The sequence below is a fragment of the Typopeltis vanoorti genome, chromosome 15 (assembly GCF_054136105.1).
Source record: "Typopeltis vanoorti isolate ZY-2024b chromosome 15, IOZ_Tvanoo_1.0, whole genome shotgun sequence".
NCBI lineage: Eukaryota > Metazoa > Arthropoda > Arachnida > Uropygi > Thelyphonidae > Typopeltis > Typopeltis vanoorti.
In genome coordinates, this window is record NC_143563.1 from 62,728,017 (window position 1) to 62,747,162 (window position 19,146).

The 19,146-nt window shown below is 32.6% G+C and overlaps 1 protein-coding gene across 3 annotated transcripts in view; it reads right to left on the bottom strand.

The window, feature by feature from the left end:
- Positions 1-19,146, bottom strand: part of LOC150098808 (sphingomyelin phosphodiesterase-like) — a 127,146-nt gene that overhangs the window by 8,853 nt on the left and 99,147 nt on the right. For all 3 annotated transcript variants that reach the window (XM_090405718.1, XM_090405716.1, XM_090405717.1), the window contains exons 8-11: positions 18,908-18,988; positions 10,422-10,509; positions 8,643-8,725; positions 5,876-6,068 (exon numbers count right to left, since the gene is read on the bottom strand). In XM_090405718.1, coding sequence (XP_090261844.1) covers positions 5,876-6,068; positions 8,643-8,725; positions 10,422-10,509; positions 18,908-18,988 — 445 coding nt within the window. The remainder of the gene's footprint in view (positions 1-5,875; positions 6,069-8,642; positions 8,726-10,421; positions 10,510-18,907; positions 18,989-19,146) is intronic.

Genomic DNA, 19,146 nt, shown 5'->3' on the forward strand with positions numbered 1-19,146 from the left:
ATTTTGGTCTCTAGCCTCCGAATCCTTTGAACTGCATCCATATCTCAGAGACACCCAACAAAACAGTCCACAAAAGAGGGATTATGACTTCCTTATCCCTGCTCCTCAGGTAGTTCTTAACATTCAAGTAATTGTTTGAATGATTTTGCCCACTTTTGTGATATCCTCTGAACAGCTCCTTGTTCACATTACTCCCAAATCTCGAATCCTCATGAACCTCTTGAAGTGCAGTCCCTTCAATATAACACACAGCATGTAATCTTTTCAGCCCAATGTGCATAACACTGAAAAGGCAATCATTATCCTTTGATAGAAACTGCCAGCATATTTTAAATCATCCTGCAGGATGATTTCTACATCAAATTTATTAACTGCTGCCTTCCCTAATTTAGCATCAAACAACCAGATAAATTTCTCTTCAAATCATTCCCAATTCATCAACATACAAAGTGAATAGCAGTGCTCCAAATACAGAACCATGTATACTACTGGTAACCTGCTATATTACTCTCTGATATCTGTATACACTAACCACTTTCTTATCCATCTCACCAGCTTCATGTTTATCTCCACTTGCTCCAACTTACTTAATGCGGTTCCATACAATACTTTATCAAATTCCCTTGCAAAGTCAAACAGTATAATATTGTAGCATTTCCATTATCCAAGTGATCCATTACTTTATTATAAAATGTGAGCAGATTATTAAGACGAGACCTTCCCTTCACAAAGTAAAGTTGTTTTGAAAGAAGCAACATATTCCTACCCACACCCATCTACTCCTGGATTCAGCTCTGAACCACCTTTTCCAATAACTTAATAACCACACCTGAGATTAATTGGTTTATAATTTGCTACATCTATCTTGGAGCTCCTTTATATAATAGGACTACCTTGCTCTCCTTCCACTTAAACAGACTACTTAGGAGTGCTGCTATTTCTCTTGCACTTTCCTGTAATAAATCCATAATGAAATTTTTTAACATCCTAAACACCATCATTCATTGCATTATTTCAATTTGAATGATATATTCTTAATAGGCACTCAATAAATCTACCATTTTTTCTATGTCTGCCATTTACTTACTATCAGAATTCATTAAAGTTAGTTTTCAATAACCATTCTTTCATTTACTCAGCATATTGTGAAAGAAGATTTGGAGTGTTTGGCTTCCTTGGCTGATCATAATCATCAAATTCCTGATATGTACCCTCACGGTGTGTGCAGGATATTATGATAGTACTACATGCAAATGTTACACAATTACTAACTTCCGATCAACAATTTTCCTCCAATTAATCTGTTACCTGTCAAGACTCCAACATTATCAGATCTTATATTTCTATCTTCTAAGGCACTTTTTACTGTATCAATCCACCTATATCTTGGTCTTCCCCTGGGTATTTTTCCTGCCAACCTGACAGAGAACACTTGTTTTGCTAATCTTTCCTCTCCCATTCTGTTTAAGTGACCATACCACGTGAGATTAGCTTTTCTAATGCATTCCTGGATGCTGACAATATCAAGTTCTTTCCTAATATCCACGTTTTTAATATGATACTGCCATTGATACCATCTGTTCATTCCACTAATTTTACTCAGGACTATCATATCTGTAGTCTCTAGTCTTTGATCAAGTATTTTATTTATAACCCAGCTCTCGGATCCATAAGTTAAAACTGGTTTGAATACTATATTGTATACAGCTAGTTTAGTATTTTTGACTAATTTCTCTTTTATTCCATATAAATTTATTCTGTTGACTTTCTACTATACCAGTTTTACTAATTATGTTGTCTATTTCCACATTTAATTTACCTTCTTCACTAAAATTGTGCCTAAACAGCTGAACTGTTTTACTTGCTCTATAGGTTCACCATTTAGGATACAGTTGAGGTTTTCAATGTTTCTGCCTATTTTCATTGTCTTTGTCTTTTTATTGCTAATTTTCATACCAAATTTATTACAACAGTTATTCAATTTAGTCAGGGAATCTTGCAGACTTGCACTGGATTTAATCAGAAGTACATCATCTGCATAAAGTAAAGAGCTAAAATTAACATCAATTTTGATAGATTTAATGCCATGCTCCTTCATAATGTGATCCATATAGATACTGAGTAACAGTAGAAATAATGTTTAACATCAAACCATCTTCTTGTACCTTCTTCAATTCTAACTGCTGATTTACAGCTTAAATAGAGATTATGTATTGCTCGATATAATGTCCAATTTACACCATATAACTGTTTTGAAGTGCTTTCCTCTTGGCACCTCGTCATATGTCTTTTCCATATCTAAAAAACTTACAAATCTTTCTTATATTCCCAAGATTTCTCCACTACAATAGCGTCCAAAAGCTAAGGGCAAACTACATTTTTACAAACCTGTATATGAAAAACGTTTTCATAACTACAGCCAAATGTGAACATAAATTTATTGTCAAGCATACTAATAAATTATATTACACAAAAAATGTGTTATAAATTTCCCACAAATTAAATTGAGATACATTTTTTGGTAAAAGTTAGAAATTTCCTAAGGATGTAGTTAATGTACAGTGCTTACAGAAAACTATGTGGAGAGAGATCTCAGTATGGAATATGACTACTCCGAACTCTGATGCAGCTCTCGCAATGCCGTACCATGGTTATCATCATGCGATTCAAAAGTTCTTCAGAAAAACTCGACCAACACCTCCTTCAGAGCAAGCATAAGGACCTGTTTGTATTCTGGAGAGGAATTTTGCATCTCCAAATCTTCTACTAGTTCAATTTCTTTTACATTGTTAGTACCAATCTTGAACTCTGATGATGTTGAGTTGAGAATTGTTCTGGAATTTTTTCCAGTAGCTGACTTTGTGCTGTTTGACCTGGTTCCCTGACAAAAACAAACAATGGGACCTTGTTTAGCTGGGCGATGTCCCAGCTAGCATGAAATTCTGTCATGTTGTAATTGTACCATCAATTCTTTGATGGTACAATTACAAAACTTTTGAGAAACTTTCGAGACTGTAAAGGTAAAAGAGGGAAAAGATTAAGGAAGGAAGAATATTTTATCCTACTGGCTTTTATCTAACATATAGCTTAAAATGCACCTGCTTCCCTTAATCCTCCTTGCTGCTGAACTTTTGTGTTGCAGTTTTTCTGCTATTATTTGCAATCATTGTGCCAGAAAAATGTAAAATTCTTTAAATTTTATACAAGTCAAGCTAATTAAAGCCACATATTTTCAACCAAGCCAAGGTAACAATGCTGAAAACTCATAATCTTTGTTTCTAATTCTAGCATTAGTATATATATATATACACTACAATATTATTTTGGATCCATGGGTAGCCCTGCATCTTTTAACAAGTGTCCCCAATTCAGTTTTGAGACTTGAAAATGATCCTCAATCTTTCTTATTTTCACTTCAAGGCTATCTGCATCTTCACCTAATAGCCTAAGTTTCCCAGATGTCCAACTGAACAAAACTTTCTCCAGAAAACTAATTCTAAATCCATTCAAATGAAATCTATCAGTTGTGTATAAGTATTTTTGTGTTAACTTCATTCTAAATATCTGAAACTACACATAATTTTTCCTATACAATCTATGTAGTAACATTTTCAATCATGGCCCTTCTCAATTCACTCCTGTCATACTTAGTAACCCAACTTTTATTCTCTTTTCTTTTTTCACTTCTTCCAAGTAATTCTTTCATATCCCATAACATTACATACTTTTTCACCTTTTGAATCATTCATTCTTAAAAAATTATTAAATATTTCAGTCCACCTCTTTGCATTCTAACAGCATCATTAATATCATTGATCTTCACATCAGGAAAGCAGGGTTTCATTATGCCCTCATCAAAAACATCCATAATGCCTTTCACTTGTTAATATTCTTTTTTTATTCTTGTCTGCTGTACTGCCAGCCAGATGCAGTTGCTATTGTTTATGCTTCATCCTATGGAAGATTCTGAATAAGCATGCTATTTCTGTCACTAAAGCCAGTGATTCTTAACTGGGGGACTGCGGCTCACTAAGGGGCCAGGGAAAATTTATAGAACATTCCTAATGTTTAAAATTTTGAAATCTCTTAAAATAATTATTTTTTGCTCTATTTTACTCTGTTTTAAACTTGTATTGCTTCATATTAGTAATCTGAATTATGCAGTTTAATGCAGTAGTTTCTTTTGTGGTGGCACCACAAGTCAACTTTTCACTGCTGGCAACACTGCAAGTTGGGACATCTGCGTACTGGACATGTGATAGAAGTGATTCTCTGAAGTTTTGAACAATACCAGTATGAATGCATAGAACTTAACATTGTTAAGTGCTACTTGAGTGCAATTATTTTTTGAAACTTTCAGTGCTGTAATACTGATTTGTTATTTCATAAAATTTACTCCCTTATAAAATGAGCAAACAAAGAACATTATTTAATTTCCTAAATATAAATACAGTAAAGTTTTTATGGTAATATTTAAGTAAAGTTGATTTCTGTTTTCTGATTTTTTTTGTCATTATAATCAGTAAGTAAAACCATTATTTTTTTTAAAAAAATAAATTTAATTATTATTATGTTACTACAAAATAGGGGGCTGCGAAAATATTTTAGGATACTTGGGGGGGGGGGGGGGTGACTCTAAAAGGGTAAGAATCACTGACTAAAGCCACCTCACTAATATCCTCTTTCATGATTCATATTACCTTTCTTCTGATTAAAATTTTTGTCATATTTCATTAGCCAACAGAATACCTTGAATGACTGATAACGTGAATGTGCAAAGCTATGATATATGATTCAAGTTCTGAATAGCTGTTTAAAAACTATCATCTTCATCATTGTCTGTATGAGCAATTTATGTTAAGAGAGTTTTCCAAAATTAAGATATTTAATAATGAATGTTTTTAATGTTACTCTTCTGCATTTTTATTATCATGAGCTCTCTTTAAATACTACTCTAAACTAGAATTGTGACAGCTTACCTTGACTTTATCACGCTAGTAAAAATGATGCATGGTTCTCACTGGAATGCTGAGAGCAGCTAACAATCTATAAGCACTTGCTAATTATTTAGAATGAGTTCACCAAAATCGATCAAATTGGTTACTCATTCTAAATAATAATAATAATAAAAAATACAATATATTCCAAAATCTTTTCAGTAACTTTTGTACAGCTGTACCAAAGATTGAATTATTCAAATACACATAATGTATATCTGAATTTCTTCAACATCAAAATTTAGAAAACTGAACCAAATATGAATATACATATTTAATATGTTAACTCAGAACCATTAACAAAAAATTAAATATAGATTGCTCGATCATGAAAGATAATTCATTAGTCTAAATCTAATAAAAAAGAAAGAAAGACTTTTTTTAACTTTTGAAATTTCAGATGCTAAAAGTATTGGACTGATAATGTCATTGCAGGAATGACTGAAGTGGAAATTTTGTAACCATAAACATGGGTATGGTGACAAGGCATTCTATTATAGTTCTCTTTTCTTTCCTTTTTTTTTCTCATTTAAAAATCGGTTTCATTTACAGTCAATCTCTAGAATATGTTTTTTTTTCCTCTACTGATACATATCCAGAACACGACAGGAATCTTCTAATTTTTCACTATTTCAAACTCCATTCATGTCTAGATGAACTTCGTGCATTAATTTGTTGCCTTTCCATTTTTTTCTCTATTTTTTGATCCAAATAACACTGAGACATTTTTGATTATATGTTTGTGGCATGCTGAAGTTTGCAAAATATTAATCTAACTCTCCTGTACCTAAGCATTCAACAAAAATATTAAATTAATAATTAGAGATATTTCATTTTTTTCATGAAATATTAAATCTCGCACCCAAAAAGACATTTACCCTTGAGCTTTCCTTATAGTTGCCATCAATTGTGTATATTCTGTATCCTGGATTAATACCCCCATAAGTAGTAACACTAGGTCCTAGGTAGGCAATACTGGTTGGTCGTGAAAGAGTAGCCTCATCATAGAATACTTCGAATTCATCCATGTGTGTATGTCCATAAAACTGGGCTGCAATAGTGCTCTCATACCTGTAGAAAAATAAAGCAAGGTTTTTTTACTTTTATTATCATTCTATTCTGAATTATTTACATACAAAAGTGAAATGTATAGTATTAAATAATATTAAAAATTAAATAATGATATGGTGAACAAAGATAACAGGAGTTTCTGCAGTAGGAAAAAAATAAGCTTTAGCGCTTCATTTACAACATACACAAGCATTACAAATACTAACAAGAAATAAACTTAGATTTGCCGGTCTGCAAGTTACAGTTTTGTTAGGTGAAGATGAATTTCATCATGTAGTGGTCTTCTACTGAGCAATGTGAAGATGTGAGATTTTTTTTTTCTTCTTTGAAGAAAAAAAAAATTATGTTTTAGCTGGCACAAGGAAGTACCAGCTAAAACATAAGCTATTGCTTATGTTTTAGCTGGCCTGATGAATGCTAGTTCCATGGAAGTACCTGCAGAAAAGACAGAAACAAACCATCTATAAAGCATTGGCTGAAGTGAGTCAGCATGACAGGAATCATCTATTGGACAAATTGGCCTTCTCTGAATAGCATCAAGACTTCTTATGGATGTTTTCAGTGCGCCATCCGAAACACATTAACACTATTCTAAGATGAATCATATTTGGGATTTGTAGAGTTAGTAGGTGGTTGAGGGAAAATCAGCATCTTGAATAGGAAAAAGATGCTAATTGTTTAGAGACTGAGGAAGCTATTGATGTGATGTGTTTATGCCAGGAAAGTCTAGAGGAAAATGTCAGTTCAAACAGAGAGAAAGTGAGAGACTTCATCCTGTTTGGTGATTTGTCTATTATTAAAAAAAGGGAAGGTGAATTGAGATCCTTTTTGAATAGGTATACGACTCATCCCCACTAAAGTACACTATGAAGAGTAGTAATGAAGGCATTGGTTGCAGTAGCTCTTAAAAGCTCGGTATGTTTATGCATTACAGTGTTTGTCAAATGGCAGGAGAAATAGTGTACTATCATCAGCAAAACTATGGATAAGATTATTGGTCAGTGACAAAAAGGCCATTTATGTACAGCAGACAGATGATATGTGTTAAACTCAGAAAGGAAGCCATCCACCCTAACATGCAATGATTGACCACATAGAATGCTGGCTCCCAATTTATACAGGGTGGGCCTAAAGGATGGTAATTTGTTGAGTAGGCCTTGATGATGATCTAGAAACATTTAACAGCATAAGTTTATCCAAACCTTTGTATGGTAATTTCCCCCATGGTAGCTGATGCTGTATAAGAGATTTGCCATGGATCTAGATGGACAGAATCCATACTGGTTGTCAATGATTAAATGACAGGCTTGGGTAGTGAAAAAGTTAACTGTAGATGACTTCCTTTATTTTAGAGAGGACTGAGGTGAGGACAACGGGTTAGTAGCTTGATGGCAGACTTTTATTCCCCCCTCCCCCACTTTTTTTTGAATAGCATGGATATATATTTGGTTCCACATACCGAGATTAAGTGCTGCCTGAGTATAATGGAAGATGATATAAGTTAGTTCTGGAACACAGCTTTTGAGTACATTGAGGAAATGCCATCAGAACTGGAAGAATTTTTGATATCTCAGTTATTTAATATTCTTTCATAATAAAGTAAGTTCCATTTATACCACATATGGATTTTGTAATTTAGAAGTTGGATAAAGATGTTCAAGTGAGAATAGATAGCTCTCTTTCCATACTGGTGTACCATAAAAACTTGTCCAACTTACAGATTTAGTATTTTGAACTAGTTTTTCTCTTGATACCTTATTGTATGCTTCTTTTTGAAGATCAATAAAGGTTTAACAGAGATACCATAATCCAATAATTTTGACTATTTGTCAAGAAATCATGAGAATACTGATAAAAGATCTTAGTAACTGCTTTTTTATTTAATATGATGACAGCTCCAGTCCAATCACTAGAATTTGATCTTGCAACAAAATCATGAAGTGGCATAACTACTAATTTCAGTTTATGAAGACTTTTTCTACATAAATGATTCATATGTGCTCTTGAATGTATCCCTCCTGAATATTTTACTACTCTCTTCTGTCATTTATTACATCATGTAAGAATTTTTCAATATAGTTATTCTAGGGATCTGTAACATTCTTTTTCTGTGTGTGTTTTATAATCATCTTCGATTATTTTTGCATATCCAAAAATTTCTCCACCTTCATGACATTTATCTCCTCTTCTATATTCTTTCCAAAAGTTTATGGGTTTTTTTTGTTTAGCTACTTTTGCAAGAGCTTATTCAGGTCATATTAAAGGTAGATGTTCATCACCCAGTGTCAGATGACCTCCCCCATTTCTGTAATCAAGCATTGAGTGGCTTGAAAAAAAAGTTCGCTGTTTGGTCTCCAGAGAAAGGTTTCTGGATTATTTTGACACCCCCCCCCACTAATGTGTTATTGGCTTATAACCTTTCATAGAATTCACTAAAAAAATATTTCTTAGTTTGTCTGTTATGGAATTAACAGAGATGGAAACATGGTGGAATATATAAATACATATCTTAATTTGACATAGCTGATTAATAAAGTATTTTATTTTTATTTCCAAATACAAGTGGTACTGTACCTATTTATAATCTTATAATAGTTATAGCTCCATATTTTAATACAGTCTGTTAATCCTGGTGGAATATGGCCAATTATATGCACCTAGTTAAAGAAACTTGATATTAATTAATGCACTTTAAATCAGTTTCTTTTAAATCATTTAAATTACATTTTCTTTGATATCACTGAAAATCTTACAATACACACATATAAACAATACAAAGAATCTCAACTTACCTATTCTATTCATTGATCTACTTTAGGGATGTGTTGAACATTTCATTTTGCTTTGGTTTTCAGCTGATTCTGCATTCAGCCAGTCAAAGCAGAAAATGTTTTGTTACACATGTCATAACAAATACAATGAACTGGGAAAATCATCCCTGTCACTATCTTGTACAATAGCATACCAAGTTTTGTTACATTTACTATAGGTACTTAATCTGATGTTGTCTGTGTTTATCTTTGTTTATATTATGTAGTCTTAAAATACTGAAAAAGAATACAGTTTTGGCTATGAATAATAACAACAAAAAAGCAATACTTGGAAATTTTGATTTATGTGAAGATTCAAAATTTGCAAAATATAAATTATGCGTACGGCAAATATCTCAGGGTAGGGAAGGAAAACATCTGCACAGCATCTATGATTAATAATGTAAAATGCAAGCTTAAAAATGAATTTGTAAAACAAACCAGAATGAGAGAACAAATAAGCAGTGAGAACTAAACAGCATTTGCAGCTTTGGTGGATTTCCACCAAAAAAAAAAAGAAAATGCTATTTGATGTCACAGAAAAATCTAAAAAGAATGGGTTGTAGATGACGAAATCTTAATCTTTGCATTATATCATTGCTGAAATGATTGCACTGGATACTCAATTGTTCAAAATGAAAGATTTACAAGGCTAATGAATAACATTGCTCCATAGTGCAATTTTCATGGAAGAAAAAATTTTACAGAAAAAATAATTCGATATTTATGAGTGATTAGTTGTAACCATTAAAAACAAGATTGCAGATGCTAAATGTTTTTCTCTTACATTAGATATGTGGACTTGATAGTATAAAAACAAACATTTCATTAGTTTACCAAGGCACTGGATGGATACAAACTTTCAATATAATCATATAGTTTTGAATTGTCAATATTTTCCTGGAAGTCATACAAGTGAGATGATTAAAGAAAAGTTTTGTACTATATTACAAATGTGAGATATACACACATTTTTACACAATTCATCTAATGGTTTGAGACAAGAGCACCAGTAGTACTTGTTAGTAGGTACTAACAAGGACTTTGTTCTTTTTCAATTACAATTTTTAATTGTAATTGAAAAAGAACATATTTGGTTGTTATGTTGTGAATACAATAAATGCTTATACTGCTCTGAAGATGTTGGTTTGAAATCTGGTGATCAATCAGCAAGTGCAACAAACATCCATTTTCAGAGCACTATAAGCATTTATATTAATAAATGCTTAATTTAATCTTTTATAATCATACACTATGCAACACTTTAAATGTTACCAACGATATCAGCAGTTTGAGGAAATGAGGCAGAAGGCATAAGAAATAATGACAGTATCTTTTGTAAGAAAGAAACCTAAATATGGTAGGTTGGCCAACCTTAGTAAAGTAGACGGCAAAAATTATAGTTGTGTTACTCACAACTAGTCATATTTTAGGCTGGTTTGATTTTTATACTGACATGGATGTTCATACAAGAACTTTCATGTAGATTTGAAATATTAAATGGGTTGTCACGTACTACAAAAATACTGATTTTGATTTTTACCTTTTCTCCTTTCAATTCTGCATCCTGGAGTTCCTTAATAAGCCAGGCCAACTGGTTTGCTGGATCAGTAGAATTTATCAATATCCACCTAATAAGATTAATTATTTCAGGAATCATTTAAAAAACTTGAAATAAAGTAACATAACTGACTGAAAGTATTGTTTTGTTAGAGTTACTAAAACTAAATATGAATTAGATGTTCATTACTTAATATCAATGGTCCTTAATATATGGACCAAATTCCTTATATATATATATATATATATATATATATATATATATATATATATATATATATATATATATATATATATATATATATATAAGGGAATTAAAAAGGACAACAACTTCAAACCTACACATTTGCCATGATGAGGTAGAATGCCGCATTGTAGAGTCAAAAGAAATCACCTTGGACCCTCTTCATATGAACAATAATCTCAGCTATAATTTGCCTGACTCTTTCAGCTCTACTATCAGATACTGGAGATCGCGTGGTTCCACACACGCACAAGTGTACAACAATAGAACTTTAACACGGACTATAGCTCAAGTTCATAATAAATGTAATTCACAGTCGAATATTATAACTTTATAATTGTATAGCTTTAGAGTGTCTCAATGTTATTTTCAGTGTCTTTTAATATCTTTCTATGTTCTTAATGCCTGACGAAGTCAATCTCGACGAAACATGTTGCATTTTTCAAATAAATCTCATTTTGTTATAACTCTCGGGTTTTTAGTCAGTTTATATTAAAAATGAACATATCCCAACCCCGAGTTAATAGCAGTAGTCATCACATATATATATATATATATACATACACACACACACACACCCTCAACAGGGTGTACAGGATGCTATGAGAGTACTACAGTAGGTGCTTGGTATAGTGAACCTCTAGAAATCAGAAAAATAGTTCATTATAACACAAGGTTCGTTATAGTAAATTTATGGAAAAAATATCGTTTCATGGTAATAGAATGTACATGGGGGGGGGAATCAATCAAAGGAAATTGTAAACAATCATATTGATGCCACAGAACAAAGGATCGGTGGAAAACCAATGGAGCCATACACCAAAGAACTATAAGAGTATAAAATTATTTGTAAAAATTAAAGATGGAAACTCAAACCTACATGGAAGTAAATTTAATATATGTAAAATTTCTGCCAGTAGCAAAGTATCAAGGGTATCTTCAGTACATTAACAATGGGACACAAAATAAAATGCAATAAAATAATTAATTTTAGAAAGCACCACTATAGTATGTGTAAGAAACAGAAAGTCAATAAATTCCTAATTAAAAAAATAAATAAATAATAAAAAATAAAAATAAAAAGAAATTAATATAATAACATAATAATTAAGAATTTACATAAGATTATTACAATAATACTTCCTATAAAGAAAGGAAATATTTTCTGTATTTCCTTGCTTCTGTAGTTTGTCTTACTTTGGTCAGTCTGGCAGATGCGCAGCCATTTGTCATAAGGAACATAAATCGTATACCCAGTATCATGAACCTGAACAGTCTTACCTACCAGAACAAGCCATCTCGACTAAACATAGGGTTCTATTGGTAAACTCTTACATAAAAGTAGATTCCTTGCAGGGTGCAGATACACAAAGAGCTGTGAGGCCTATATACCCTGACCAAACTCAAACAGATCTAATGGCCTTCAGTTATCACTTTATAAGAGATATTATTGTGTCAATCTTATGTAAATTCTGATTATTATCTTTTTATATTAATTAATTAAAATTTATTTATTTATTCATTCGTTTATTTTTTTACATAATTAGGAATTTATTGACCGTCTGCTGCCTTATGCAGTAGTGGTATTTTTAGAATTAATTATTTAAATGCATGTTATTTTGTGCTTCACTGTTAATGTACTGAAGATACTTTTGAAACTTAGGTGAAAATTGTACATCTATTAAATTTACTTCCATGTAAGTTTGTCTTTAATTTCTACAAACATGATGGCTTATACCTATTTTGAAGCAGTATAAAATTATAAAAATGAAACTGCAGAATTAATGTTTGTATTTCAAAATATTATGTTAAATTAATTTAATTAATTAATGATTAGATTAACTTAAGTTAATATTACTTACCTGAAATCTTTATACTATTCATAATATCATCATCATTAAATTCCTGACATGATGTATACCTTCAAGGGGTATACAGCATATGATAGTACTACATGAAAAATTTACATCATTACTAACTTCCTATCTACAATTTTCCTCTAAATCAGTCTATTACTTGTCAAGACCCCAATATTATCATTATCAGATCTTATATTTCTATCATCTAAGGCACATTGTACCATATCAATCACCTATACCCTGGTCTTCCTCTGGGTCGTTTTCCTGCCAACCTGGCAGAGAACACTTGTTTTGCTAATCTTTCCTCGCCCATTCTGTTAAGTGACCATACCACCTGAGATTAGCTCTGCTAATGCATTCCTGGATGCCGACAATGTCAAGTTCTTTCCTAATATCCTTGTTTTTAATGTGATATTGCCATCTGTTCACGCCTTTAATGTTATTCAGGACTCTCATATATGCGGTCTCTAGTCTTTGGTCAAGTGTTTTACTTTTAACCCAGCTCTCAGATCCATAAGTTAAAATTGGTTTGAACACTGTCTTGTATACAGCTAATTTAGTGTTCCAACTAATTTCCCTCTTATTCCATATGAATTTATTCAATTGACTTGATATCATAACAGCTTTGTTGATTCTGTTGTCTATTTTCATATTTAATTTACCATCCTCAGTAAAAATCGTGCCTAAGTAGCTGAAATGTTTTACTTGTTCCACAGGTTCTCCATTCCCAATACAGTTGATATTTTCAATGATTCTGCCTATCTTCATTGTCTTTTTATTGCTGACCTTTATACCATATCTATTACAACAGTTATTCAATTTAGTCAGAGAATCTTGCAGATTTTTAGCGGATTTATTTAGCAATATAACATCGTCCGCATAAAGCAAAGAGCTGACATTAACATCTCCAATTTTGATATCATGTTTAATACCACTTTCCTTCATAATGTGATCCATATAGATAATGAATAACAGAGGGGATAATGTACATCCTTGTCTCACACCAGATTTAACATTAAACCATCTTCCTGGACTTCCTTCAATTCTAACTGCTGACTTGCAACTCAAATAAAGACTAAGTATTGCTTGATATACTGCCCCATTGACACCATATAACTGTAGCATATTCAATAGCTTCTCTCTTGGCACCTTGTCATATGCCTTTTCCAGATCGACAAAACTTAAATACAGATCTTTGTTATATTCCCTTGCTTTCTCAACTATTTGTGGTAAAGTGAAGATCTGATCATCCTGACAGAGGCTGTCAGGATGATCGAAATTGAGGCAATTTCGAATGAATCCAGCTTGTTCTTCACCAAGCTTTTCTTTCACAATTCTTCTCAACCGTTTCTCAAGTATGCTTGCATAGATCTTGCCAGGAACACTCAGTAGGGAAATACATCTGTAATTCTCACATTCAGTTTTATTTCCCTTTTTATATATGGGTACTATTAGAGCTCTACTCCAATCATCGTGAATTCATCCCTCTGTCCAGGCTTTCTGAACTATGTGGTGCAGTCACTATAAGACTTTTATACCACCATATTTCAGCATTTCTGGCCGAATATCATCTACTCCTGCTGCCTTTCCACATTTCAACCCTTTGATGGCTATTTCTACTTCAAGTATGGATATGTATTCCTGATTGTATGCCTGTTGAGTGTTTTTTAACATTGTGCTATCACTGCTTGTTTTGTTTAGCAATTTTTTGAAGTAATTACTCCATATTTCCAGGATATCTTTTTCTCCTATTTTCATGCCACCTTTATCATCTCTAACTCCTTTTACAGCACTCTTTCCTCCATTTCTAAGCTTCTTCAACAACCTCCAGAATATTTTGCCACCTTCTTGATATTTATTTTCTATGTTTTTGACAAAGTCCTCCTATGACTTCTGTTTAGCTAGTTTTACACTGTGTTTAGCTTTCTTACATTTGTCTCTGTATTCTCTAAGAGCACAAGCTGACTTATTTGCCAGGAACTTTTGATATGCTTTCTTCTTTTCCTTCACTGCCTCTTTACCTTCCTGTGTCCACCATGGATTTCTGATTTTTCTATCCTAGCAGACAACCTCACTACATGCCTCTCTGGCTGAATCAATCAGGGTTTTCTTCGAGGCCACTGCATCTCTAAGGTTTGGTTCCTGTTCTCAAACTCTTTCATTTTTTCTTCAATAATCATTGTGTATTTTAGTGTACAGTTCACATCTGAGAGCTGCTCGACTTTTATTTGCTTTAAAACTTTCTTACATGTTATTCTTTTCAATACAAAATTCTCTTTTATCCTGCTCAAGACTAAATAGTGATCGCTTCCAATTTCAAATCCTCTGTACACTCTGGTGTCCTGCACCAGGGAGAAAACATCACTATCAACAATGACATAGTCAATGAGATTTTTCTTATTCCTTGCCTCTTCTCTCCATGTGAATTTGTGCATATTTTTATGTTGGAACATGGTGTTAGTAATAACCAGTCCATGTCCTGATCAGAAATCCAACAGGTATTTGCCATTATTATTGGCTTTGCTCTTTTCTCCAAATTTTCCCAAAATATTTTTGTATGTCTGACAATCATTTCCTACTCTGCTATTTAGATCCCCAACAATTTTCCTTTTCCTTTTTCATTGTGTCAGCTGCTTTTTCTAAAGCATCAAAAAATTTCTCCACTTTTACCTTAGTAATACCTTCTGTGGGATCATAGGCACAAATAAGTCTCATTGTCCAATTCCCCATTCTGATATTTGTCCACATCACTCTACTTGTGACTGCCTGCCATTCAAGAAGATTAGCCTCGCATTTTGTGTTGAATACTATGGCTACTCCTTCTTTTCTTTGATTGTCATTTTTTTCTTGAATATAACATTTTGTATTTATTGTTCAGAACGATCTCACCAATTTTTGTCTTTTTGTTTCAGTGACCCCTATATGTCGATCTGGTACTTATCTAATTCATCAGCTAGCTCCATTTCTTTGCCATTCAGGCTTCTTATGTTGACAGTACCGATCTTTAACTCTGGTGATGTTGAGTTGGGGTGTGCATTCAGATTTGTTCCAGTAGCTGACTTTTCGCTGTTCGCCCTGGCGAAAACAACGGGGGCCATGTTTAACCGGCGACGCCCCAGCCAGCATGAAATTTTGTCATGTTGTAGCATCATTTTCTATATTGGTTTAAGCCAATAAGGATACAATTTGGTCGGCAAAATCCCAAATTGCCAGCCCATCCTCATTCGTTCAGTATCCAGGTAGATACCCAACAGGGTGCACTACGAGAAGGTGAGGATTGGACATTAGGTCAGAAGCCCTGGTCAGTTCTCTGCAATCTTTTAAAGGCTATGTGGAGGTCTCCTTTCAGTTATACAGCTTTGACCTGTAAGCACCCCCCCCCATTCATAATAATGAGCTTAAAATAGCATTAGTTCTTCTGCGACTCAGACTAGTACCTTTCCATGGCTGCTTAAATTGGTGTTGGCTATAGTGCATATCTACTTACGTGATTAAGTTTACATTATTACAAGCTCCCTACCAGCAATTTTACTATAAATTAGTTTGTTTTTTGTCAGAACTTCAATATTGACAGATTTTATATCTCAGTCGTCTAAGACAGTGTTTCTCAAACTTTTCTAGCCATGGCGCACTTGGACAAAGGCATATAACTCTGCAGCTCACTAACCCCATACCCCATCCTTTATTGATAGGTCATATACTACCACCAGATGTGAGTCTTCATATGCCATTCCTAAGAGCAAAATTGTGTGGTTGTCATAACAATACACAACCTAAATATATTTCTTTGGGAAATTACGAAAGGTTTTTTGGCACATTACTAAGTGTACTCTAGTGACACACAGTGGGTGATTTTATGTATCAGTATGCATTCTAATGTTGAAATAAACAACAAATGGGGAAATATTATGCATATTATTATACTGAAATTGAACTAATTATGTAAAAGCTTTTTTTAATTAACAGGATATTTTTAATATATAATTTTAAACTGTATCTGAAAATTTAAATTTAAAATTTACAAACTAAGATAAAAAAATTACTAATGCCTTTTATTCCCTTATAGGGAGTAGGCAAGCCATTTTAGAGTTATGTAGCTTTTGGAGACTGAACAGGCAGTTCAGTCCCCACTGGCAGTCAATCAGAGATAGCTGGTCAAAAACAATCGCCAATTTTAAGCACAATCCAGTGAAGGGATGCCATCTCATGGTCCCTAACTATAACACAATATGTTATTGTCTGAAATAGTGATTTCTATGAATGATTTTCTTGAGTTTAAAACCATTACTTGTTTATCAATAAAATTCTCGCATGATCCACTGAGAAAACCACACAGCTCACAGGCTATGCTTTGAGAAATACTGTTCTAAGGCACTCTTGGTGCTTTCTCTTGATCTTTGATCTGCTATTTTGTCATCAAACAAAATAGTCGGTCAAAGATTAAGAGAAAGTGCCAAAATTAAGTTGACACAGTGGCTTAGAACGGCTCACATGCACGTGCTTTCACGCATTCTTGAATGCTAACAATGTCAAGTTCTTTTCTAATATCCTCATTTTTAATACGATTCTGCCAAGATGCCATTGATTCATTCCCATACTCTTCTCAAAACTTTCATATCTGTGGCCTCTAGTCTTTGATCAATTATTTTTTCTAACCCAATTCAGATTAACTATGCCTTGTATACTGCTAGTTTCATATTTTGGTTAATTTCTCTGTTATTCAATATAAATTTATTTAAGTAGCTCTGTACTATACCACCTCTATTTATTCTATTATGGATTTCCATATTTTTCATATTCACTAAAACTGTACCTATGTAAATTGAAAATACTTTGTTTTACAGTTCACCACTGAGAATACTGAGGACCATGGAAAACTGTGTTTTCCATGATCTTACTTTCATAGTTTTCGTGTTTTTATTGCTGATTTTCATTCCAAATTTGTTAGAGCAGTTATTTAATTTTTGTTAAAGAGCCCTGAAAGTTCACGTTTTATCTAGGAGTACATCATATACATAAAGTAAAGAGCAAAGCTGGATATTTCCAATTTTGATATCAGATTTAATGTCCTTTCCATTATATGATTTATATAAATAATGAATAATAGTGGAGATAGTGTGCATGTGTGTGTGCTCTTGTTTTACACCTGATTTCACATCAATTATCTTCCTATACCTCCTTTTATACTAACTGCTGACTTACACTATAATTATAGATTATATATTGCATGATTATATCTGTGTATGTCTGATTTACCTTGAATAATTAATTATAATCTTTCATACAACTTTCCTTGTGAGACTTTTTTTGTATACCTTTTCCATCTCTGAAATACAGATGTATGATTAGATTCCCAAGATTTCTTAACTATTTCTCTTAAAGTAAAAATTTGACCCTGACAACCTTCTATTTGGCCAGAACACCACTTGGTCTTCTATAAGTTTCTTCTGCAATTTTTCTTAGCATTTTTTCAAGTACACTTGCAAATAAATCATAACTGGAACACTTAGTAGGGAAGTTCTCCTGTAATTTTCACAGTGTTTCATTTCCCTTTTTACAGATGGGTACTCTTATTCCAATCAAATGGAATTGAACTTTGTGAAGCATAATTTTAACTATAGCCCAAATGTATAAATATACTGTTGGAGAAGAGTGAGGGTTTGAAAACACAAACCAAACTTTAGAGATAGGATGGCAAAATCTGAAGAACACATTTGACTCTGCCAGGTAAGCGTATGATGCCATTATCTGAAAGGATATTGAAAGGATAATGCCATCTATCAATAGATGGCATTATTCTTTCAATAAGAAAAATAAGAACTCCATGGCAAGCATAAAAAAAAAAAAAAAAAAAAAAAGCTCATGAAATCATCAAGTTTCCAGCCAGGGAATCAGCAAATACTGAGAAAAATATAGGAAAACAAAGTTATGTGTAAAAATAGCTAAACAAAAGTTGTATGGATATAGAAGATACCAAAAGAAGGTTTTAAAAAAAAAAAAAAAAAAGAGACTAAGAAACTTTAGAGCAGAAAAAAATATCACACAATCAAAGATGATAAAAAGTGAAATAAAAACTGAAAGAAGTAGAATCTTTAAGTATTGCAATGAACTGAGTTCAGCAAACAGAGTATATATATTGGTTTGCTAAATTCCATATTGTCAGCAAATCCTATTGTGTCTGTTCAGTAACCATGTAAATGGTTACTGAACAGACAAAAGATAATACAATAATACAAAACAGTCAGTAAGTCGTAGGCATTAAGATTAGCACACCAAATTTCAAAATTTTCTGTAGTTAAATGAAATTAGCTCTTTAACAGAAACTGCAAAAATTAATCATAATGTGTTTTCAGAACCATTTCTTACCAATTTAAGGAATTGCAATAATTCATGTTGACTGAGATGATGCGAAAACCAGGATTTACCTGTACTGAAAAGTATGCTCCTCTGTAAAGGGGAAAAAAAACAACAAAAAAACTCTGATACAGCATAATATCTACAGAATGTAAATTAAGACATTAATTTAATAATAATTCTTGACTTTATTAATTTTTGCTATATTTTGAATTAAAAAAATATAAAGTTCTGTTAACAAAATCAAACTC